Source organism: Centroberyx gerrardi, chromosome 6 (genome assembly GCF_048128805.1).
Source record: "Centroberyx gerrardi isolate f3 chromosome 6, fCenGer3.hap1.cur.20231027, whole genome shotgun sequence".
Classification (NCBI taxonomy): Eukaryota; Metazoa; Chordata; class Actinopteri; order Beryciformes; family Berycidae; genus Centroberyx; species Centroberyx gerrardi.
In genome coordinates this window covers 9,853,378-9,876,448 of record NC_136002.1, presented here as the reverse complement: position 1 = coordinate 9,876,448, position 23,071 = coordinate 9,853,378, and the positions used below count along the sequence as shown (strand labels likewise).

The 23,071-nt window shown below is 42.3% G+C and overlaps 1 protein-coding gene across 3 annotated transcripts; it reads left to right on the top strand.

Annotated features, from left to right (window-relative positions):
- Positions 1-872: 872 nt before the first annotated feature.
- LOC144539413 (uncharacterized) lies at positions 873-3,450 on the top strand. 3 transcript variants are annotated; one of them, XM_078284278.1, is made up of 4 exons: positions 873-1,003; positions 1,517-1,622; positions 1,941-2,190; positions 3,129-3,450. In XM_078284278.1, the coding sequence occupies exons 1-4, from the start codon at positions 982-984 to the stop codon at positions 3,144-3,146; spliced, it is 396 nt and encodes a 131-aa protein (XP_078140404.1). In that variant the 5' UTR covers positions 873-981; the 3' UTR covers positions 3,147-3,450. The 3 variants fall into 3 exon arrangements, with proteins under 3 accessions (XP_078140404.1, XP_078140406.1, XP_078140405.1); XM_078284280.1 differs by having other exon boundaries at positions 1,517-1,629; positions 1,978-2,190; XM_078284279.1 differs by having other exon boundaries at positions 1,517-1,629; positions 1,960-2,190.
- Positions 3,451-23,071: the final 19,621 nt, after the last annotated feature.

Sequence of the window (23,071 nt, the reverse complement as noted above, 5' to 3'; positions counted from 1 at the left end):
CATAGAATAAGCATATTCAATTATTAGCAACTGTAGTTCTGTAACAGTGCATTAGGCCTAGAACAGCTCTTGGAAATGCTGACACTGTAATGGAAAGCAGCCTTTGCCCTGTTGAGAAGTTGTGACACAGCTTTGCAAAGATGTGATGTAACAGGAGAGGATTTATGTGCATGTGCATTGTAAAAAAGAATAAAAGATGGGATAGGTCCTTCCTGAACTGATCGGGATGTGGAGAGGTCTAGAATCAGCATTAATGTCAACATTATTGTTGTTTTAGGCTATATATATGTTATTGTTGTAGGCTATTTGAGAATAAAACTGTGTAAAAAACACGACGGTAGTGTAGGGTGAAATAAAACGTTTCAACAAATTATAGGAACAGATTCATCCACAACAACTGATAAAAGAGCTCACAGGATGAAACCAGAAAGTGTCTACATGTAACAAAATACCTTTTTGGTGACTGTTTGATTGTGGAAAGACATTCTGTGCTGCTGCAGCAGAATTAAGATGTTTTACTAAGTAATAACCTAATACATGACAAATAAAACTCAAAACAGAAACATGCAACAATGCCAGTTATTTACATAGAATGTCAAACATAGGCTATATCAATAAATATTTCACTTGTACCATCAGTTGTTGACACAGCTTCCATGCTCTCCTCCCTAAACTCATCTCGGCAACTTATCATTGAAAATTCCCACTTTCCCATTATTATACGCTATCATGATCTTCCCCAATCATAGCCGATTTTCCACTCTGTTGGGTGACCATTCATAATTCCGATATTTCCGACAGCACTTGAACGTAGCAAAAGGTTACGTCACGCAGCACACCTGGAGGCACGCTGGGATACGTGTGGTCGCGGGGCGTGGAGAGGTGCGCTCAATCCACTTTTCCTGTTTATGTGAAAAGCAGCCTGTCAGTTTGCGTTGTCGCTTGCTGCTTACTTGCACAGGTGCTCTAACAGAAGCGACAATGGATTTCGACTTGGCGTCAGGTAGGCTCCGATTTACTTGTTTACTTGATGTTTTTTTCTTAATATGCATTGATACAGGCTGGGGTTTGGGGATATTGGTCTTCTGTAGCCAACATGTCCAACTTCCTAACAGTTTCCAAGATGTGGTAACTGGAATTGAAGCAGAACGGTCGGTTTAAGTTTCCAACATTTGGTGTGTGAGAAAAAACAGCCAAAAAGAACTTGTCACCTGTAGACAATAGTAATAATAATGTTGATGTAGGCTATATTGCTGACTGACCAAAAAACATTCCAGTCAGATAGTGAACTATTTAAAGTTCGTCATAAATCACCACCAGCATTACTTGAGACCTTGCAGTTTCATTTGGTTGGACTGAATTTCCCCTTCTGCTGAATTTTTTTTGTCAATCAAACCATTCCCCCAATGAATTGCTTATCTCACTTTTAATGTAACTAACTTTTATTCCTCAGTTTTATTCCAATTCTGGTATTGTAAACCTCCTGCGTTCACCTGTCCCCCTTGTCTTTGTGTAGCTGTAGGCAAGGATGATAAGATGGAGAAGAAGGATGCCTCTGGTCAGGACCAGAAGTTGTCTTGGTTTGGCAGCAAGGACAAGGACAAGGCCAAGGACAAGGACAAGTCCGGGGTAGGCGCTCTATATATGTCCACTCTGACAAGATGTCCACTTAAATATAATAAATCATAAATGTAGAGTTCTCCCCAAGTAAGACCTGGCAAGAGTGTGTTTTTGGAGGATGGCAGCACCTCTCTGGGTGTCATGCTTAATCTGTGCTCTTTGGCTACCAGGGCCAGGACTTAATGTCCATTTATTGAGGCAAAAGACCCATGTACTGCAGCCAACACACTATTAACTCGATTAATTCTGATGATTGAAACGCACTCTAGCACGATCCTTATGTCTAAGCAAACTGGATCGATCTCTTATCTTCACGAAAGCCCCGTTTGCCTTTTTCAGAGTGGCAGCAAGGACAAGTCTCACAGCAAGGACAAGTCTCACAGCAAGGACAAGTCTCACAGCAAGGACAAGTCTCACAGCAAGGACAAGTCTCACAGCAAGAAGTCAAAGGACCATGATGGCAAAGAGCACAAGAAGGACAAGAAAAACAAGGAACACAAGGATGGAAATGAGTCGGACACCTCAACCTCATCCTCATCTTCCTCATCTTCCTCCTCCAGCAGTGATGAGGTAGGATGCAGTGGATATTGCCAACTGAACTTTCGACATTACAAAATAGTTTTTGTCGGATGAAGCGGGCTGTGCTGCTCTGGCTTTGTCAGCCTACGGAAAACCCGCTTTTACACCTTTTTGTGAAAGTGTTTGCGGTAACCCGCAGACTTCCCTGCATTGTAATTACAGCGCTACATTAAACACGGCAATTGTTTGCAAATCTCCAGGGATTTTCAGAACAGTTGAACTCAATAAAATGCAGCTCAACAGGTGACATACCGGTCACGCCTCGCTACAAAGGTTACCAACCAAACCAGTGGAGTTGGGGTGTGTGCCTTAGAACTGGTCTTACTCGTAGTGTCACTTTTGATCGGGTCTCACACTCCACCCGGCCCCGTGGGCGTGTCCGCTGTTTCCATTTGTAGCTCATACTCTACATACTCACCTTATGTTGTTTAGCGACTATCTTCCAGATCTAAATGCATTTTAGCGTATCAACCTGCAGCCAATCCCACATCAACTTTTTCACCATTGCGCTCGGACTGAATTCCTCTCACTTCTTTGCAGTGATAATGGAGCAATGCATTCTGCGTTGGTCATTGTTGTATGAAAAATGTTTTTCCATGCAAATGACTGTAGCGAAGTGGAAAGAACCCAGCCCAGGGTGGGGAAGAGAAACAGCTCAGATAAGAGAGTCATAAAAGAGCTGTTGTCTAGTGTGTCCCCTCCCTGGAAATGAACACACACACACACACACACACACACACACGCACTGCAGTTAGACCTGTCATGGCCTGACTAGACTACATAACATACCTATTTCAAAAATGAATGCGATTTTGGTGCATGTCATGGCTCATGCCGCTACCAGAGCTAGGAGCTGTGGCACTTGAGCTGTTTTTTAATCCATCATGTGTTCTTCCTGCAGTAACACCATCGTCCTTTTGTCATTTCAGGAGAAGAAGAAGCACTGAATGACTGATGCAGCTTTGGGGACGAGTCTTCTCTGTGTGTCTCCTATGATTGTTGTCTAGTGAAAAGTGTGTGTGTTTGTGTGTGCGGTATTACCAGTATGTCCTTTCCTCTTGTCCTCTCACCGGCCTCATGGAGACATACTGGTCTTGTGTGAACAAAATGCCTAATTCCTAGAAGTAAATGTCCTAACAACAAGCACAATGCATTAGTTTTTTTCTTCCCACACTACTGTCAATAGGGGTTTTACTTTGCCAGAAGAGGGCAGCGTTTTCAATTTGTAAGCTCAATAAAGTTTTAACAATTCTTCAATGGACATTTTCAAGATTTAATTTACCGAATATTTAGAAGAAAAGGTATTGTTGCTTAATTAAAAGAATGGGAATTTGGGCATGCAGAGGAGTTGCTAAAATGGTTAAATGCTGTTAGACATGCAACAGGTACCAGGTCTGTAAATGAAGAGTTTATTTCCAAAATGCCATAAATGCACTTAAGAAAAAAAACATGACCTTGATTTCATTATTCATTATAGGATCTGTAAATGTGTTTCCAATGTGTCAACAAAAGTCTCATCTGTACTATCCTTCAAAAAGGACCATCATTTGTTTTCATTGAGTCATTTTGTGGTGATAGGTGTCACTGTCTTTTTTGGAAACACACCCATGGGTGCACAGTGCTCGATCTGACCTGAGGTGACCCTGTCAGCAGGCGACAGTAGACACACATGGTTGGACTGGGTTGAATCGTGCAAAAAAGCCGAACCTCTCAAGAAGAGCTGGAGGAACTCAAAGTATACATGATGCAGCACTAAAGAAAGGTCCGTTTCCTTTACTCGACATCAATATTGAAGTTGTAGTGAACTCCAGCCAAGACTGTCAGGAGAAGAGAGTTACAGCATTTAGCATTACGGATCTCCTTCAGGTCTTTTGAATCTTTTATGGGCGTGCGCAAAAAGAAAAATGGAGCGGTTTTGGAGAGGAATCAATAATAAATCACGCACGCATCTTTGTGGGCTGTTGAAGACGCCCAACTTAACCCATCCGTCATGTTCAAACCTTTATTTTATTTAACCTTTAAGGAAAGACCAAGGGGAGAAATGAGTGAGTACGTGTAGTGTCCCTGTATTTGTAGGTCATGGTTTGTCTTGCACTGTCTCTTTGTGCCGTATCTAAGGTTCTGTTTCCCCATGTGTGACAGTACAGACTGTGTTGCTGTCTTAGCTGTTCGTATATCTGCACCAATATCAACACAAATCCCCATGCATTTGCTGTACTTGGCAAATAAATGATGAAGATTTTGATCCAGACATGACTAAAACTTTAAAATAATTTTGGTGATTTTGGACCTATATATAATATGTCTCTTACATACCTGTAGTAGGGGAGAGTGGGGCAAGTTGTCACATGGGTAGGTTGTCTCAGTGGCTTTATTTCTGAAACTAAATATTTTAGAGCCAAAAGTCCAATTACACAAATGTTTACTTCCTTAATAAGAGGTTACCTATGTTGAATACAAAAGGCAAAACACACTAACAAGAACAATTTTGACACATGAAAGTAAATAATGAAAATACTAGTGTTTTCCTTCTCATCTTTTTGTTATGAAGGAATCAAAAATAATTCTACAGTGTGACACATTCAGCTATAACCTGATCATCAATTTGAATGGTTTAGTGAAGCTCTGTGCTGAGGGAAGGGACCTTTGTCAGGAATGCCTGGTTGGGGCATGTTGTCACATTGATTTCAGGGCGTGTTGTCGTAATTAGTGAAATATTTTTTTTTTTTGTTAGAAATAGCTTTACGGGCATTCCTGTTGCGACATACCCCATTTGGGCTCATTGTTAGCAGCAAGAGGCCTAGCAACAGAGCTCGCTGTTTCAACCGACAGCTGACACAAGTCAATATTCTCTGTGGGACCAAGTATGACAGGTATGTAAGAGACAAATTATATATAGGTCCAAAATCACCAAACTTATCCTTTATGGCTAAATAGCTCAAGGTCACTGTCACAAGCAAGGCCAGTGTCTTTCCACATTCTGTTCCCATGGATTTATCATCATGTGATTCTTGGGAGTCCAGACCATCTATGACTATGTGGATGACTGTTCCAGTACTCCTCAAGTTACAACACCAAACTGAGTTTATGGCATCAAACTTTTGTAAGAGCTGACCCCATGTGGCGGATGTTGTTTTCCCCATGATGCAGTTTGCATGAATCCAATATCACAGAAGTTCCATGACCATTTGAAATTGGAGCTGTGTGTGCATGTGAGAAAAATAAAGAAAGAGAGGGAGAGATGAATGGATAAAGGGATGTGAGCGCCCCGAGGCATCCTACAGATTTTCTTATTTGTACCTGCAGTCAGGAGTGACAGGCATTTCCCTATGAAGTACCGCCAATAGCCAGGGGCAGAAGCCGGGGAAGAATGGATGGAGGGAGGGAGGGATGGATAGATGGATGGATAGGGCACTGGTCCCTGTCATGGCCTCTTATCCTCTTTGATGAGAGGCTAAAAAAATTGATGAATAAGGGAAAAGTTTCCATCAAAACTGTCTGTCTTTTGATGTTTAGATGCTTTTTTTTTTCTTGCCAAGAAGCTGTTCAGAGACCAAAAGCCCTAAGAGATAGAAAAAAAAAAATACATGCAGTCATTTAGTGCTGAGCTGGGCTAAGTGTGATGGGGAGATCAGAATGATTTCAAGTGGATGTGCTGGTCTGAGTACAGGCCGTTTGATGCAGTACACTCAGTGCCATTAGTTCCTTGTTTTTTTTTTTTTATTGAATGGTTCCTTCAGCCTGCCATCACAGTATAAGAAGCTCTAATGTGAATACCCTATGCATTCTTATTGAAAAGCTCTCATATAAAAAAAAATAGATAAAAAAAATAGTCCCAACAGAAGTGTCTTTTTTTTTTTTTTTTTTTTTTTTTTTAACAAATTACATGAAAAATTACATATGCAAAATTAGTAAGTATGCATTTTGATGTGTTTTACAATGCCCAGAGAAACAGAGAGAGACTCTGTGCATTTCTTTGTACATTCTGGATGCATGCATGTGTATGTATGTGCATTCTTGGGGATTTGTCTACCCTGGTGTGTGTGTGCTGTGAAAGTGTCTTCCTGGGCGACTTTCTGTGCACATGGTCACATGTGTGTGCTGTATGCTTTTTCTCTGAGTGCTTGTGATGTGTAATACAGGCTGTGTCGCAGGTCTACGGGGGACTTGAATACAAAGCAGGCAGCTGGCATGGACTCTGTGAACAACTGAGCTGTGTCAGGCTCACTGTTGTATCGCTGTGTTGAAGTGAGACTGTGCTGAATAGTGATATGCAGAATTACAGATTAGGGAAACATCATTAGGTCATATAGTGGCATAATTCGATCAGACTGATATGAAAATATTGATCTACAACTGTGACATAATTAGCCTAGTGGTGTTTAGTTGGGGTTATAACTATATTAGTATGTAAGGACAGTATCTAAGTCCCAATAGGGTTATCATGCTGTAGGTGTACATATTACAAGTACAATAAAGGATTAAATAAGTGTAAATACAGACCTGGCATGCTATCTATAAGAGAGTATATGTTTTTAGTCCAAATTAGTATGGTATTATGGATTTATGTGTACATACTTGCATGTAAAGAAGTGTAAATGTATTGTGATTGTATATGTAAATAGTGCCAGGATGTGAGTTGTGGTTAGTAGGGGTAATTAGACTACGGGTGTGTACATAGGGAGTAGTCTGGCCTAGGGGATATGTATCATGTCCTGAGTGTTTGGTTGCCACTGACGAAGGCAGGAGCTGAAACGGATGGCTGCCATTACATCATGCTTGTTTGATGAAGAATAAAAAGAGGTAAAAAACATTTTAATTATTGTGTGATGTGTATTTACACATATTATTTGATCTTTGCCTGTTGGGCTCTAGCACTGGGTAAACTGAAAGAAGTTAGGAAGAAAAACCATAAGAGATTAAACGATACCATTAAGTATGAATTGGTCGCTATAAACTCACTATTGGTACCACAGATACATTATAATTCCCATTAGGAATATTTTAGGAATGTTATAGTGATTATTCACTAAGGAGAATTCTCCTCTCCTCTCCTCTCCTCTCTCCTCTCTCCTCTCCTCCTCTCCTCTCCTCTCCTCTCGTTCTCTGACCCACCGCAGGGGGGCAGGAACGCCTCTCCCTCCCGACTGGCGTCAGCGGTCTCCTGGCAACAGCCCGGGCTTGAGCTCATCTCAATCATCCGCTCCTGAGCGGCGTCAAGCCAGACAGAGACACGCAGAATCAAACCGGAAACTAAGTGGATTTTGCTTTCAAAATAAAAGCACCGTTAGAAACAAAAAACGACCGCGTACTGAGGGCTCAATCCATTGCCTTTAGGAAGAGTCAGCCACAGCTATGGGTTAAAATTGACTTTGCTCCAAGTTGTCTGGTATATGTTTTGTGTTTGAGTCTTTGCAAATTTGTAGCAGCCCTTTTTATAGGCTATGGCAAGCAGGGCATTTAGTGACTTGACACCAAATGTCCGAATCTACAGCATTTAGGGACAAATTTGCCACAGTAAAGGCTTAAAATATACTTTTTTAAGGTAGTAGACCCCCTGCCAAGTTGCCTATATGTTTTGTGATTGAATCCTTCTTTGTGCACATGTACATCTCACATGGGCCTATAGGCCTCCAACTATGCTGTGAAAAGGACAATTTGTAAAATAAATACAGATTCTGTAAAGTCTCACATTGGTGGTGATTAACCATATTTATTTCCAGTCCAGTATTGAGCGAGATCGCTTCAGCCGGCAGCCGCGAAACGAGCTGCAATGTAATCCGACCGGGCAAATCGCACCGTCAATGTACGTCCACTAAAAGTGCTTGTTTTTGCCACTGACAGGCTCAGATTGTTATTATAAGTGTCTGACATTATGGAAAGGACCCTACAGAGAAATGAAACGTTTTTCTTTACCTTTCGCTTGATCCGGTCTGTATGTAACTTCCTGCAACAACTCAACTCTCGCGAGACTTGAGCGAGACTTGGTTACACACAGACCGTCGGATTACATTGCAGCTCGTTTTGCGGCTGCCGGTGATGCGATCTCGCTCAATACTGGACCAATTTCAAAAATTGTTGTCCCCATTAGTCACTTAGACACAAAAAGATGGGGAAATAGGGTCCAGGTTGAAAAATACCAAAGTTACCCTTTAACGTACAGTCTCCACATCTGACTCAATGCGTTACAATTAACGCATATCTTTTTGGTCATCTTTTGATCTTTTGATCTCTGCAATATGAAGGAAAACAAAGGGGAAGGAAAAAAGCAGGAGTGAAAGGCCCAGGTCAGGGATTTCCTCCTACTCCTCCTCCCCCATACTCACCCACAGAATAGCTAACCCAAACAACATTGCACACATACACAAACACTCACACACATACACACACACACACACACACACACACACACACACACACACAAATGCACTGTTGTTCCTGCAACACCAACATCTCCTACCTCACCATACAATTTACAATTAACATGTGCAATACAACATATATATTTTGTTAATATTTTGCTATTTTTTGTATTTTGTATATATTTTTTTAATATTTTGCTATTTTTTGTATGTTGCTATATTTTGTTAATATATTGCTCATATTGTAAATGTCTTTGCTTATCGTGTCGCCTTATGTACCTTATGCACCAACCACACCAAGTCACTTTCCTTGTATGTGCAAACTGGCATAAAAAAGAATTCTGATTCTGATTCTGATTCTGATTCTAAAATGCAAAGACTATACGTTAAATTTTCAGAATAATACAACTTTTACTTAATACTAATACTTAATAAGGTAGCCTACAGCTGTGCAGAGATTACTTTTGACTTTTTAAGTTTGATAGCATACAGTTAGGATAGTGTCTCACCACTGACTGACTGATCTGAATTTGCCATAATGCACTTGATGAAGATGGTGTTGTGGTGACACTGTCATGATAAAAAAAAAAAAAAAAAAAAAATATATATATATATATATATATGTGAATCTACTACTGCTTCCTCTTCACATACATGCTTACTTTCCACATAAATACTTTGTATTACTCCAAAACGTTGCTACATATGCGCGTCGATAAGGATTTTATTTTGAAAAATATTGACCGGACGTCGTGTTGTTTTCAATTGTGTCTGACTTGCCGCCAGGTCCGTTCAGCTGCAGCAGACGAGAAACCATGGAGCGCAACAAGACTCGCTGGAGAGACTCACCAAGCCGACGGGGAAAGTGTCAGCTCCTCATCTGTTTGTAAGTCAGTGTAAACTACAGCGGGCAGATTTTTTTTATTTTTCAGCAAGTGGACAGTGTGTTTTTTGCGCGTAAACTGATTTGGAGAGGTCGGGGGAAGAGAAGAGTCTGTCTGGGAGCGGTTTTGGAGCGGCCAGCAGCAGCCAAAGAACGGGAGGAAAAGACGATTAAAAGCGTCTAAAGGACAAACGGATGCGCGGTGGATGCACTTGGTTTTTATTTCTCACACATTTCAACATTTCGCCCTGTCTTAGGAAAATGTCGCTGAAGTGCGCTGCGTAAAGAACATCTGACCGCTTTCAGCGTCTCATGCCATTACAAGGGACAAGTACTTTTCTTCAGAGAAACTGTGAGCGAACCTCTTGTTGTGTCATAAAGAACGTGGCACTGGGCTGAAGCTGAAGACGACTCACTGAACAGTTGCGAACCATGGTGAAGTTTCATAACTCGGACCTATGGATAGCCTGGATGGTCATTTTTTGCATGGAGGGTAAGTTATCTGTCACTTGGAAACTTGTGTGCCCGCTCCCAACTGCACACACACCTTGCACCTTTGCAATGATTGACAGCAAAAACAACTGTATAGAAAATAAAAAACAATTTAATTTAAGGATTTCAAAATTTTAACCACTAGACTACCGAATTTCGTTGTGTAGAAATATTACACTGTCCCGTTGGAAACACTCCATGTGTCAAATCAGCTGATACAAGAAATCATTGTAACAATACCCAATGACAGTAGCCTATTGCAAAAACAGATGTATCTGGAATTAAAATCGTGCCATGGACGCAACCTCTCCTCTCCAAGAGCGCATGCCACAGCCATTTGATCCCCCCTCCTTAATATGTTTGGATCAGGCTGACAAATCCCCGGCATTTCCACAGAAACTAAAGCACCGATTTAGGATGACTTTACCCCAGCAGTCCTCATGTCATCTCTCCTAAAACGAGTTTTGATTGTGCGCGCGCCTTATCCGCAATTCATCCTGCTGTGCGTTATGTCGATTTTGCGCGTATTACACCGCACTTTACCACGCTGTAAACCTAAATTATCATTCTTTAACCGCGCGAATGCCACCGATACCCACTAAAACGTGGTAGCTACAGTAGTGGGGCAGTCGGTGTTTTGAAATAGAAACGGAGCAGACGGTGGAGGGTTGCGCCGGTAATCCGCCCGATTAACGAGGAGCATGGTGCACGGTGACCGAGCAGCACAGCAAAACAAGCAGGAGTGCAACCCCCATAGAAAAATCACTGTAATATTCCTGCAATTTTCCTATGGGGACTTCGTTTGTGGTACTCAATGGTGAGTTTAGGGACCTTATCGTACTTTATGGTATTTTCAGTCTGCAATGGTATCGCGTTAATATTACTATAATAATCCTATAATATTCCTATAGGGATTCATAGTGTGCGGGCGGTACTTAGTGGTGAGTTTACAGTGACCTTATCGTAGCCTACTTGTTTTTATCTCGTGTAATATTCTATAATATCCCTATAGTATTCCCATGGAGGCTTATAGTTTTGCTGTGATATTTGTAAAGTATCCTTCTACATTTTATTATAGGATTAGGCTACTAGAGTTCTTTCTTAGGGCGCCAGTGTTTAGGGAACGGAATTTAAAGCAAACAAAAACAAATAGTCTTAAAGGAAAGAATAAATGTCACCCTTTAAAATAAATTAATGAATGCACATAATTTCAAAACATTATTTAAAACAACTAAACGATTAGAAAACAGCTTTTTGACGCTGTTTTAGCCATAGGTTGAAGCTTCTGTTACAAAAGTTCACTCCAGTTCATCTGCTCCATTTCGACTCGAATAATCCAATCATCAAGTTTCTTTCACACACAAGTCTGTGTTTTTTCTGAATAATGCTGGAATGGAGATCCAATCCCTGTGGGGCCTCATGTCAGGACACAGGCGTTTCCACTGAGCCATGCAGGGACACACACACACACACACACACACACACACACACACACACACACACACACACCGCACTGACATGTCAATTTAGGTGTCGCACACTTTTGCGAGATTGAATTTGGTCCTGATTGCCAAGGTGTTTCACTCCACTGCCTAGTTATTTAGCTTGGGCTACCCCTGCGATGGGTGGCTATGGTTGTCTTGTCACCTTTACTCAGGGTTAGACTCACACACACACACACACACACACACACACACACACACACACACACACACACACCATTTTACGTGTTTTTAATCAGTCTGGCCCCTTGTCTGATAAAATCACTCTGAGACAAATGAAAACACTGGATTGTTCTCGTTCTTCACTTGTTTTCTCCTAAAGCGATGGAGGGATCAATACACTGCGTCCATTCAGAGCCATCTCCCCCTGAAGAACACGAGCTATTGCAATGAATCAAGGTTTAAATCAAAGAATGAAAGTGACGCACACACAGTGAAAGGCCGCAGGTTACAGCACTTCCAACACACCTGACTTGATTTCTGGCCCAGTACTCTAAGAACAAACTGCATGCATGAGCTCAGCTCCAGTAACAAACCAACTTGTTCACAAATAAAACTGCCACTGCATTTGCTGAACAGTTTTTTCCCCTCCTCTCCTCTTAAGTCTGGGTGGGGAGCAGCCAGTGTTTCTAAATAAATTCCGGTGCAGCAAACTGTGTATTGATTGTGGTTGCTTGTTTTGGCTGTATGTATTGACCTCCACGTTTTGCATGTCACACATTGTCACTCGGTGCTGGATTGATCTGATCAGTTCATTATGATAGCAGATACTGGATCGTCTTGGCTTATTACACAATGAGATAAAGTTATTGGCCTGCAGCAATTCAATTTGACTTCTCCTGTTGCACTTGTTTAGCCTTTCTCCTTGGCTGTCAATGATGTTATCTCATGTAATACTTGTACAAAACAATACAAATCTATCTCCTGTGTGTGTCTGTGCCTTCACACACACACATGCCAGCCTGTATGCAGACATAAGGTGTGTGTTTGGAAGCAGCAGCAGCAGACACAGTCATGTGCTGAGTTAAAAGAGAGCAAACTTAAAAGAAAAAGTGTGAAAAACAAAGAGTGAGAGGAGGAAGGGGCAGTGAGCAGGTGACTGGACAGGCGTCAGTTCACGGCGGGTTCCCCTCCTAACTTTCAGCATTAAGTTTGAGGACATGCCATGTCCGGCTTCAGCCATCAAACTCTCCCCAGTCACACATTAATAATTTTGCATCCCTCCCTCTCAATTAGCAATGGCCATCTTGCAGCGACGCAGCAGAGAGGAGTTGGGTCATTCAGATGCGTGGAGAGTATGAAAGAGAAAGTGCTTGAAGAGAGTTTCTGGAAGTCGAAGGGAACGTTCCAGAAGTTAGAAGGATAAGTGATAGAGGCTCCATACTAATGAAGTGATTGGTTCAGCTTTTGTCTGACAGCACCAACACAGCGCTGCTCTATCCATGCCCTGATTTAGCGATTTACCCAGAACAGACCCTGAGGGGAGGTGGGAGGGGGGGGTGGGGGGTGGGGGGTGGCAGGGACCAATCCGGGCGTCCGATCAATGCAGCAAATTAAATTCAACCGGAGGTGGCGGCCCTGAAACTTTCAACTAGTTGTTGTTTTGGTTGTCTGCATAATAGATCTTATAGAACATTTAAATTCCCGTGAAGTGAGATATTTTAGCCTCTAGGTTCACATCCCGCTGCCCATATGGTTTGAACGATAAGTCCGGTGAGGATGAAGAGGACATAAAAAAAGACAACATTGAATGTTTTTCCAGCTCATTGACATTCAGGACGTTCATGTCTGCATTAAAGCTGAATTTAGACAAGTCCCCCTCTCCACTCTCTCTATGGGCTTGTTAACCTTTGAGGACCTGGCTAGATTCCCAGTCTGATATTGCATGGCAAGCCCGGTCTGTTTGTGGTTCACATTGTCTCATTTGCTCAGTTTGCCCTTTTCATTTCTCAGTCAATCCATCACTCCAATATGATTTATGCAGCACATTTTTTGTTCTGGGTTCACAGTGCAAAAAGATGAATAGCTTCTCTCTATTGCCTGCTTCGTTTTTTTGTTCAATGAGAATGAGAATTATTTTCAATCAGCTTTTTTTCGCAGGTGGTTAAAGCTAATGAGAGACAGACAGAGAGAACAGAGCGACATAAGTGACAGTGCAGGGAGAACGCTGAAGAGAGAAAAACATGGCGGGGAGGTGAGGAGAGGCTTCACAGCTCAATGAGCCATTTAAACACGCTCCCGCTTCCTCGAACCACAGGTGATCTTACACAGTAAACTTCTGGGTTTGTTTTTAATGAAAGGCGCCTAAAATGCATCAACCTTTGATGAAAAAAAAGAACAGGACCCTCTATTTAAAAATCCAACTAAAGCAGAATGCATATACAATCAAAAAAAAAAGCAAAACCCCGTCTGTGTCAGTTTTATCTGGTAAATTGATGCGTAAGTAGCATTTTTCCCCCCCTCCTCTTTCCGCCCGCTGCTAAAAAGGAGCAGCTGGAACGAGAGTGTTGGACAGATGGAACTTTCCACCTCGATTATTTTTCACACTAAAAATAGCCTCTCAAAAAATTAAAAGACCTCTGGGACCGCTTGCAAAGTGCATGAGTGTGTGTGTGTGTGTATGTGTGTGTGTGTGTTTGAGTGACAGAGGCGGAGAGAGAACTTCAGATGACGGGGTCCTCAGATGATGGCGGCGACAGCCATCCTGGGGATGTGTATGAATAAATGATAGGCAGATATTTGGAAAGGAGAGAGCCTCGCAGTCGCCCGGTCCCTTGGTCTCTTAAGGACACATTAAACTAGGCCCAGAAGAGCCCGCGCGCTGCTCCGCTGCACGGCAGTTGGCCAAGCATCTGGGGCAAAACATCTGATCTGGTCAGTTCACAGAGGTTCGGGGGTTTGGAGTTTTGGGGCTCTGAGGTTTTTTGGTGTTGCTTGTAGCTTTTAATCAAAGTGGCAAATGAGAGAACCGTGACCGTAGGGAGCAGGGGCGGACGAACATAGACGCTGTTGATGCTGATGCCAGAGCAGTTTTGCTTTTAACTCCCTCATCTGGGTGAGACGTTTGGACCGACGATTACAGGCCGACTTCACACTAGAACTTTGAGGAGTCGTGCTTTCAAATCCACAGGAGCTGTTGGGGAAGTTGGGTGTCGCTTATCAATGCAGGAGCTCGTCTGGTGTCAGTTAGTACACTTGTCAAACTGGTTTCAGATTCCGATTTCTTTTCAAATTCTTTGCTCTCCCTGTTGGAAGTTCAGTCCTTGCATCATTCCTCGCAGATTCATGCATTGTGAAGCAAGTGCATGCATTGGATTCATTGTGCTTATGCATTCACCACACATGCATAAATGAAAGTTTAAGTTTTACCCAATGATGAAAGCATTTCATCAGTGCATCAAAAGCTGCAATGAAAATTTGTGTTGTAATACTACTAATGTTTTTTCAGTTTTATCTCTCTACACTTGAGCCACAGGATCATTGTGTGGAACTCTGCCCATAGTTTGCAGCAGCATAAATGCTATATGGATTAAGTGTGATCACAGCATTAGATGGTGAAAGCTGGTGTTAGTTAAGAGACTGCAAAGGCAACACCTCCTCATTATAACTCGAGGATGGAAAAGGGAATCTCTGCACCGCGGCAATAATGCTTTGAGTGCTTTGTCACAGGTGCAGAGGAGATGATATAATTCCAAAAGTGAAGACAAACGAAAATCCGCTGATTTGACTGCAGAATGTTTGGTTTACGTTTAAGTGAATATACTTTTACTGCAATTCCTGCATGGAATGGAAATTTTCCTCTCACAGTATCTTGGCCCATAACATTTTGTGACAGGTTGTAACATTCAGATGAGAGAGAACGACTACCTTTTAGCTCGAGTTCCCCTTCTCTTGCGTGTGTGTGTGTGTGTGTGTGTGTGTGTGAGTGAGTGTGAAGAGCCCAGGCCTTATGCATCTTTAAAGCGGATGTCTTCCTCATGTCGTGGCACCCTGAAGTTCCTCTCCTTGAACTGAGTGGTTGTGTGCTTTGCTGGCTCTTGAGGTTTGACAGGACCTTTGCTGACGGGCGTCCTACGTCCCATCAGTGACTTGTAGACATTCGGTGCAGACTTTTCTCCGATATACACTACAAGTCAAAAGTTTGGACATACCACATTTTTCTTTATTTTTACTATTTTCCACATTTTAGAATAATAGTGAAGACGGTCAGTTGTTGCTCCAAAAGCCCAATTATGAAGTTTGAGTGAACAAAAACAAAAAAAAACACAATCTTGGAGTCACTATTAATAGTTTTTGAGTATAAATCACATTTAGGGGAACCAACAAGGTTTACATTCCAACAACAAAGGCTGTATTTTATTCTTGAATAAAATGATTTCTTTTATTCTTATATTTATTCTTACATGTCTGATAAAAAATAGTGCTGTGCTCTCTGTTTTGTGCTACCTCTTTAACTTTCAGGTTTGTAACAAGCCTTGTTAATTGACTTTTACTTTATAAAAGCTCTCCTACACCAGCCACCTCCCTTGTGTGTGTGATATATTGCAACACTCAATCAACGACTGACAGAGGGTCATTAGGCTAGATCTGCAGTATTACCAAGAATGGTTGCTGTGTGTATCATTGTAAGCCTTTATGAGCTCAAATCAATGGCTAAGGAAATGCTACTGTGCACCTGTTATTCCCACAAGTGTGTTTTTAAAGTATGGGCTAACATGAGGGGTGTGTTTGTGTGTGTGTGTTTGTTTGTGTGTGTGTGTGTGTGTGTGTGTGTGTGTGCGTATGCACTCATATTCCTAAAGGATCTGGGTTTCCCGGGTCTATAATGACCTCATCAGTGTGATCCACCAATCAGAGGCCAGGAGAACAATCCCCCAAGTCCCAGGCTGGGGTTCAGATTGTCTTTTAGGTTCACTACTTTAAGGCAGATTCACCCTTCCCAGTGAAGTCATTGTTTGCAAGAAAGATACACTAACTCTAACACTAACTAAATTTGTGAGTCATCTGCAAAATGTGACTTGCGCAATCCTACCTTTTTCAAATAAGTCAAGAAATGGTCGTGACTCGAAAGTAGAAAGACTTTTACTGCACAAAGCTAGATGTGATGAATGTGGATGGGAAATACGAAGCGGCCAATTACTGGAAACAAAGGGCGTTACATTGGTCAAGAGAAAGGTGAACAAATTTCACCAAAGTATTGTGGGCAGCACACCACAAAAACAAAAATATCGTCTTTCCCCCCAAACTGCTTCTTTCACAGACAGCTTCATGAAATAATGTAGTGGGAAAATCCTCCATCTACAGAAAGCCCGGTGGAAAGATGCAAATTCAGCTCGAGGTGTTTTTAGGTCAGATGTTCCTGACAAATGAGTCCTCAAGCAAGGACTATATGTGGCTATTTAAGTGTATTTCCAACTGTACTCCCTAGACCTCTGTGGCCTTGCATCACTAATTTGAAATTGATTGTTGATTGATCCACACCAGAACTAAATGACCTTTGGAGCACTTGATGAACCCAACTGCTGAACTCTTGGGTGTCACACTGGGCGGGGTGGGGGTGGTGGGGACGCAGATACTGTGACCTGCTTTGAGTGCATGATGGTCCATTGAGTCGTCTTGACCAGATAATTGCCCAGGCTCTAAAAATACACCGAGGATAATTTCATATTCTACAAGAATGTAATTTGGAAAATTGCTCATCGTTGCACACAATGTGTTGTCTCTGCTCTTCAGTAATGGCCACCTCTACTCCTAGGTGCCTGGCTGAAAGCACTTTCAACAGAAATTACGTTTCTCCTTTGATTTTTAAAAGCTTCTGCGGTTCAGGGGGCCTAGGCGTGATGTGGATTCACAGGCAATGGAGAACTTGTCTGCATTTAGCTTTTGGAAGCTGGCTGCTGCTATTCAAGTGCTCTGCTCTATATATATATATACCTTTCCTTTGTGGTTGTGAAAATTTCCATCATATTTGTGATTTTCATCCCTCCGGCGGCAGCTTGTGAGTTCATTACAATCCTTTGACACCTTACCTTTCAAGATATATTAATCCTGTTTTTTTTTTTGTTTTTTTTTTTACAAACACTGTGGTCAGAGCAAGTAGTTGTAATAAACTTGAAAAGCCTCTGCTAGTTTCCGTGACACCATTTGATGTTGTGCCTCTAATGGAGTGAAAATGCAGAATACTGTAGGGAGAGGAGAATAGAGGGGAACAAAGAAGAAAAGGGGACAGATTCTCCTGCATTAAATATGCCCCAGGCTTTTCACAGCCATAGGTAATTCATAAAGTGGCTGTTGGGGTGAAATACTGCTGTTTTATTTGTGCTCTCTCTCTCTCTCTCTCTCTCTCTCTCTCTCTCTCTCTCTCTCTCTCTCTCTTCTCTCCTCAATGTATCATGTCAAAGATCTGGGGATCAATCAAGCAGCTTGGTTAAAAACAATGATATCCACCATATGAACCCTTTTGATTGATGTGCTATGCAATTGATACACCTTCATTTTCAATATTCTTCTTTTGTCTGTGTAGATATCAGTAGTAAAAGTACTTGAAAATCTGTTAACTTTGTAATCTGCACAGTTTAAAAACACAATGCTTTAGGGCCCGATTTCAAACCAACTTTTGATTGACATTAATACCTCAGAAATCAACTGTTTCAAGACAGTAAACCCATAAAAAAAGTTATTTGTTCAAGTATATCACTTCCAAGTAAGCCCGCTGTAGCTAAGGCTACCTGCGACGGAGCAAAGGGAGAAGTGTGCAGCATGCAGCTAACCCCTCCAGGCCTCCAGCTCCTAAGTGCTGGGCCGGGGCCACGCATGTATCAGCCATTACAGCGTGCGTCTGTCTGGTTAGTGAGACACCGAGCCGAGATGTCCCCACAGGAGTGGGAGGCTAGCACTGGGTGTGACACACATTACCTCCCGGCAAATGTGTGTTAGCTGGCTGAACGGCTCTCTGCAGGGACGCTGTTGGAGCGTCTCTCCCAAGCTTCCTTATTGGTCCCTCCTTCGTACGGCGCCCTGGAGCCTCGCTCTCTCGCTGTTCCACTCTGTTGTTCTTTTGCTTTCTCTCTCTTTCAGGAGTCATTCGGAGAAGCTTGATAATTACGAGTCCATCTCTCTCTCTCTCTCTCTCTCTCTCTCTCTCTCTGTCTCTCTCTATCTCTGTATTGTTTCTCTCTGCCCCTATTTCCCCGCATCCCTCTCCCCGCTTTGTATTTGTCTCTGTATTTTGCCTCACTTTACTCCTCTCTCTTTTGCTGTATATTTCTCTCTCTGTCTCTCTTTTGTTCACTCTCTCTCAATTTCTCTCTCTCTCTCTTCCTCTCTCTTTCTCTGTCCTCCCACACACTCACTAGACACCCAAATGACTTTCCAGGGATGAAGCTGAGACTGAAAAGTGGTCCCCGGTTGTTCTGTCCTTGTAGAGAACGAATGAGCATGTCAAGTCTGATGCATGCGAACAGCCAGGAAGAATGGTGCGTGAAGGCACATAGAGAGTAGAGAGAGAGAGGGAGAGAGAGGGAGAGAGAGAGAGAGAGAGAATAAGAGAGAGAGAGAGAGGAAGGCAAGCTGGAGAGATCCCATCTGCGCATTGTAACAGCAGACTTTGCCTAAGTATTGTCGCTGTTGTATCCCATAGAACAGAGGGGGCACAGGTGGGTCTTTGACAAACCGGGGAGCACATGCACACACACACACACACACACACACACACACACACACACACACACACATACACAGTTTATGCCTGCACATGTACGCAGACAAGGATGCACTCACAAATAAATACCATACACATACCTCTACACGCACGCGACTACACACACATATGCAAACACATATACATATATATGTCACAGTTTATGCCTACACATGTACATATAGGAATGCACCCACACACACCTGATACCCACAGGCCTAGAAACACACCTTCATAGGCATAGATTGTGCAGAATTATCGACAGTGGGCATATTAAAACAGCTTACTGTTTGGTTCATGATTTCTAATGAGAGTGCAGAATCTTATCACTTGCACCCTGCATTTCAGCCTCTTCTGGGGTGTTCAGCGGTTTGGGTGCGGGGTTGATACGGTGTCAGGGAGATGTAAGGAGGGGTTGCTGGGTACTGGGCATATCACTGCTGTCACATTTTCATTACATACTCTTATCCAAAGACACTTCAACAGAACCTGTGACGTTTTGTTTATAGAATAGTCTCTCTAACCACTATGCCATCCTATTGTCATGGAAATACCACATCAGTTGAAAGTAATATGATCTTTAATGTGTTGGATGGGTTTGATGACCCTTGGGCCCTTGAAACCTGTTGAAAACCTAAGAAAATTAGCATTATTTTCTTCCTTCCTGCAAAAGGTGCTTTTTGCAGCTATGTAGGTGCTGTCAGTCCAGCAACAGGGATATAAGGGGCATGGATATCAGGGGCCACCATATGTTACAGTGCCCCCCCAACCCTTAATCCATGCCTCTACTGTCTTATCTGGCCACCCTCCCTGAAAGCCTGGAAACCGTGGTAGTGGGGGCGGGGAAGCGCTGTCCGCTATGCTGCAGACTGCTTTTTTTTGTAACGTGCTCTATATTCAAATCCACTTGGCCTCAGATAGCTTGGACAGAACGTGAGAGGCCAAATTCACCAGCACATGCACACAAATTCACACGTGCACACACACGCACATGCACATGCACACACACACACACATGCATGCATGCACAAACAGATGCAAACCAGCACACATGCACGTACCTACCTACCCGCCCACACATTCGCACACACGCGCACACACACACACACACACACACACACACACACACACACACACACGAAGATCCTCCAACCCCACCCTCCCACACACACATTAAAACAATACTAGGATATTGCACTGACTTAACTGATAGTGCTGGATACTAGCATTGTCACAGATCCCACTGACACACACTGTGTGTTGTATGTGTGTGTGTGTGTGTGTGTGTGTGTGTGTGTGTCCCATTAGTCCACTATCCTCCAACAGAAAGCCTTTTACAGTAAGTAGATTTCAGCTATTTGAGGGGCTTTAAACGAGCACAACACAATAATGGAATGTCCGTTTGCGCACGTTTGTCCCACATAGACAGCAACAGAAATAGAGAAACATTCACACTCTAGTCATGAAACCCCAGAGCAGGAGTGCCAGTCCAACTTTGTCACGGCACTTTGTAAGTTGTTGTTAAAAAAAGTGCTATGCAAATATAGTTATTAACACTGTGAGAAATTTAGAAATTTCACAAACTGGCATCAGTGCTCCCTCTCTGGCTTCACCCACTCCGAGACAAAACCCAGCATTCCAGGACATTAATAGAGCGTTATTGATTACACATACCTAATGAGACTGACTGGCCGGGCTGGCTGGTGTCCAGCTGCCCATGCTTGATACACTTAGTGTACAATCTATTAGGACCACCTTCCAAACACTGAGTTGCATCCTCTTTTGCACAATCCATATCTCAGTTGTCTGAAGACTTCAAAATCCAATCAAATATCTCCTTCATCACTCAAGTGGATTTAACAGGTGAAATCAATAATGGACCTTAGCTTTCACCTGGATTCACTTGTTCAGTCTATTCCAAGGGATGATTAGGTGTAATTTTTGGCATAATTAGAGTATAGTACAAATATGTTTTAACTTTTTCAGCCCAGGATTTGAATAAAGTAAATGTAGTTCTACAGCTCAGACTCATCGGAGCATACTGACACTCTTGTCATAGGATGTACCCCCCCCAAAAGAAACGTTTCACCTCTACACAAACTGCTATGCTTTCCTTCACAATTGCCTACTAATAGGTGATGAAAGCACATATGTCATTTTGCAAAATTTAGACAGAAATTGGGAACACTGGCTGTCCTTGATATTCTATTAGCAACGTTATAAATGTAACCTTTTGAAAGAAAAATGTTAGTTGGCTTTCCAGTTTCATCACAACATCAGAAATGTTGTTCTCGCTGTTGCCTCTGTCATTCAGAAACAAGGACGTTTGAATGGTTTAAGAGTTAGCGTGATGGGACGCCGGTCAAAAGGTGACTGGAAATATGCGGGTAACGTATTGATTTGGCATGTTGGAGAAAGTCCATCAGCAGCTGATCAGCATGTGGAATCAGGTTTTTTTCCAGCCAAACAGACAAGGGAGGGCATGGTCGCTGATCCTTATTCAGCACTTGTACTAAGAGGCGATTTGTGAATATGGAACAATGTGTAAACTATTGAGTCATGGCCCAAATCATCTGCTAAGACAGGCTTTGCTACAGATTATGTCTGTCAGTTGGTCTGTCACCCTGGTTTATAGATTATAGATAGCTTTGGCTTTATTTGATCGGTTCAGTGACACACATGCAAAATCGAGCACATGTACATACACCTACATGCACACACACACACACACACACACACACACACACACACACACACACACACACACAAAACCTACAGACTGTCTTTGAGAAACAAGGCAAGCCTCCTTTCATTTTAACAACAGAGTCCATCTGAACTACTCTCTTTATCCATTTGCTTTTTCCCTCCCTTTTTTTTTTTTTTTTACAGTTTCCTCTGATTTCACCATATCTCTTAAAACCAATCTCCATTGTATTCCATGTTGTAGTTTTGAACCATAACTTTTTCAGACAATATTTAATATTAAAATCCCATCGGCGATGTTGCACCATGTTTAAATTCTTGAAGGCTAGTCTCTGATGCTGTGCCTTTTATAACAGGGAGGGAGAAAGGCATCTCAACATTCAAAGGTTATTGGAATCTAACTCAGTGCAGCACTGGAATTGATTGGAATTTGCCATTTAAGAAATGTACCTCATATCATCATCTCATTTTGGTCTTTTTTAGCATGTTTGATCTAGAGTTAGGTATGATTTGAAATCATAACCCTCCTTCCTCTGTCCTTTCCTAGAAGCAAACAGCAACTCAGTTCTCTTCCCTCTCAGGTATAGCTTCACAAAGCAAAAAGATTCAGTGCCAATGGAAATTCACTGAAATGGTCGTAGAAAAGGCTGATGGTTCCCTTTTGTCCTGCTGTTCCTACAAATAGAGTCTCCTGTGGTTATTTGTTTGTTGTCAACTGCACCTACACACACACACACACACACACACACACGCGTGCACACACACACACACACACACACACACACACACACACACACACACACACACACACACACACACACATCCACACAATGTCAAACAATCCAATTAACTACCATCTAGTCAATTTGGGTAATTATCCAGAGACAATTAAGGCTATTTATCCCTGCGCACCATCTCAACTGTAATTACGGCGAAGCAACAATAATGTGCAATTACAATGCAGTGATGTCAGTAAAGATGGCACAAGGGGTGCTGAGACTATAGGGAAGCCTACATCATACAGTAATATTGGAATTAGATAGATAGGTCATCGCCTTGATGATTGTGGGCCTTAGTTCAAAAGGCTGAAACAAATCTCGCTCTCAAGTGCTGCAGCGTGGAGATAGGCGGTTGAGAAAGGGACAAGCTTAGAGAGAGAGGAAGAGAGAGAGTATCCTCACAGGGACCTCTTTGAGTCTGAGTCTACCTCTTCATAAACATATCTCATAAT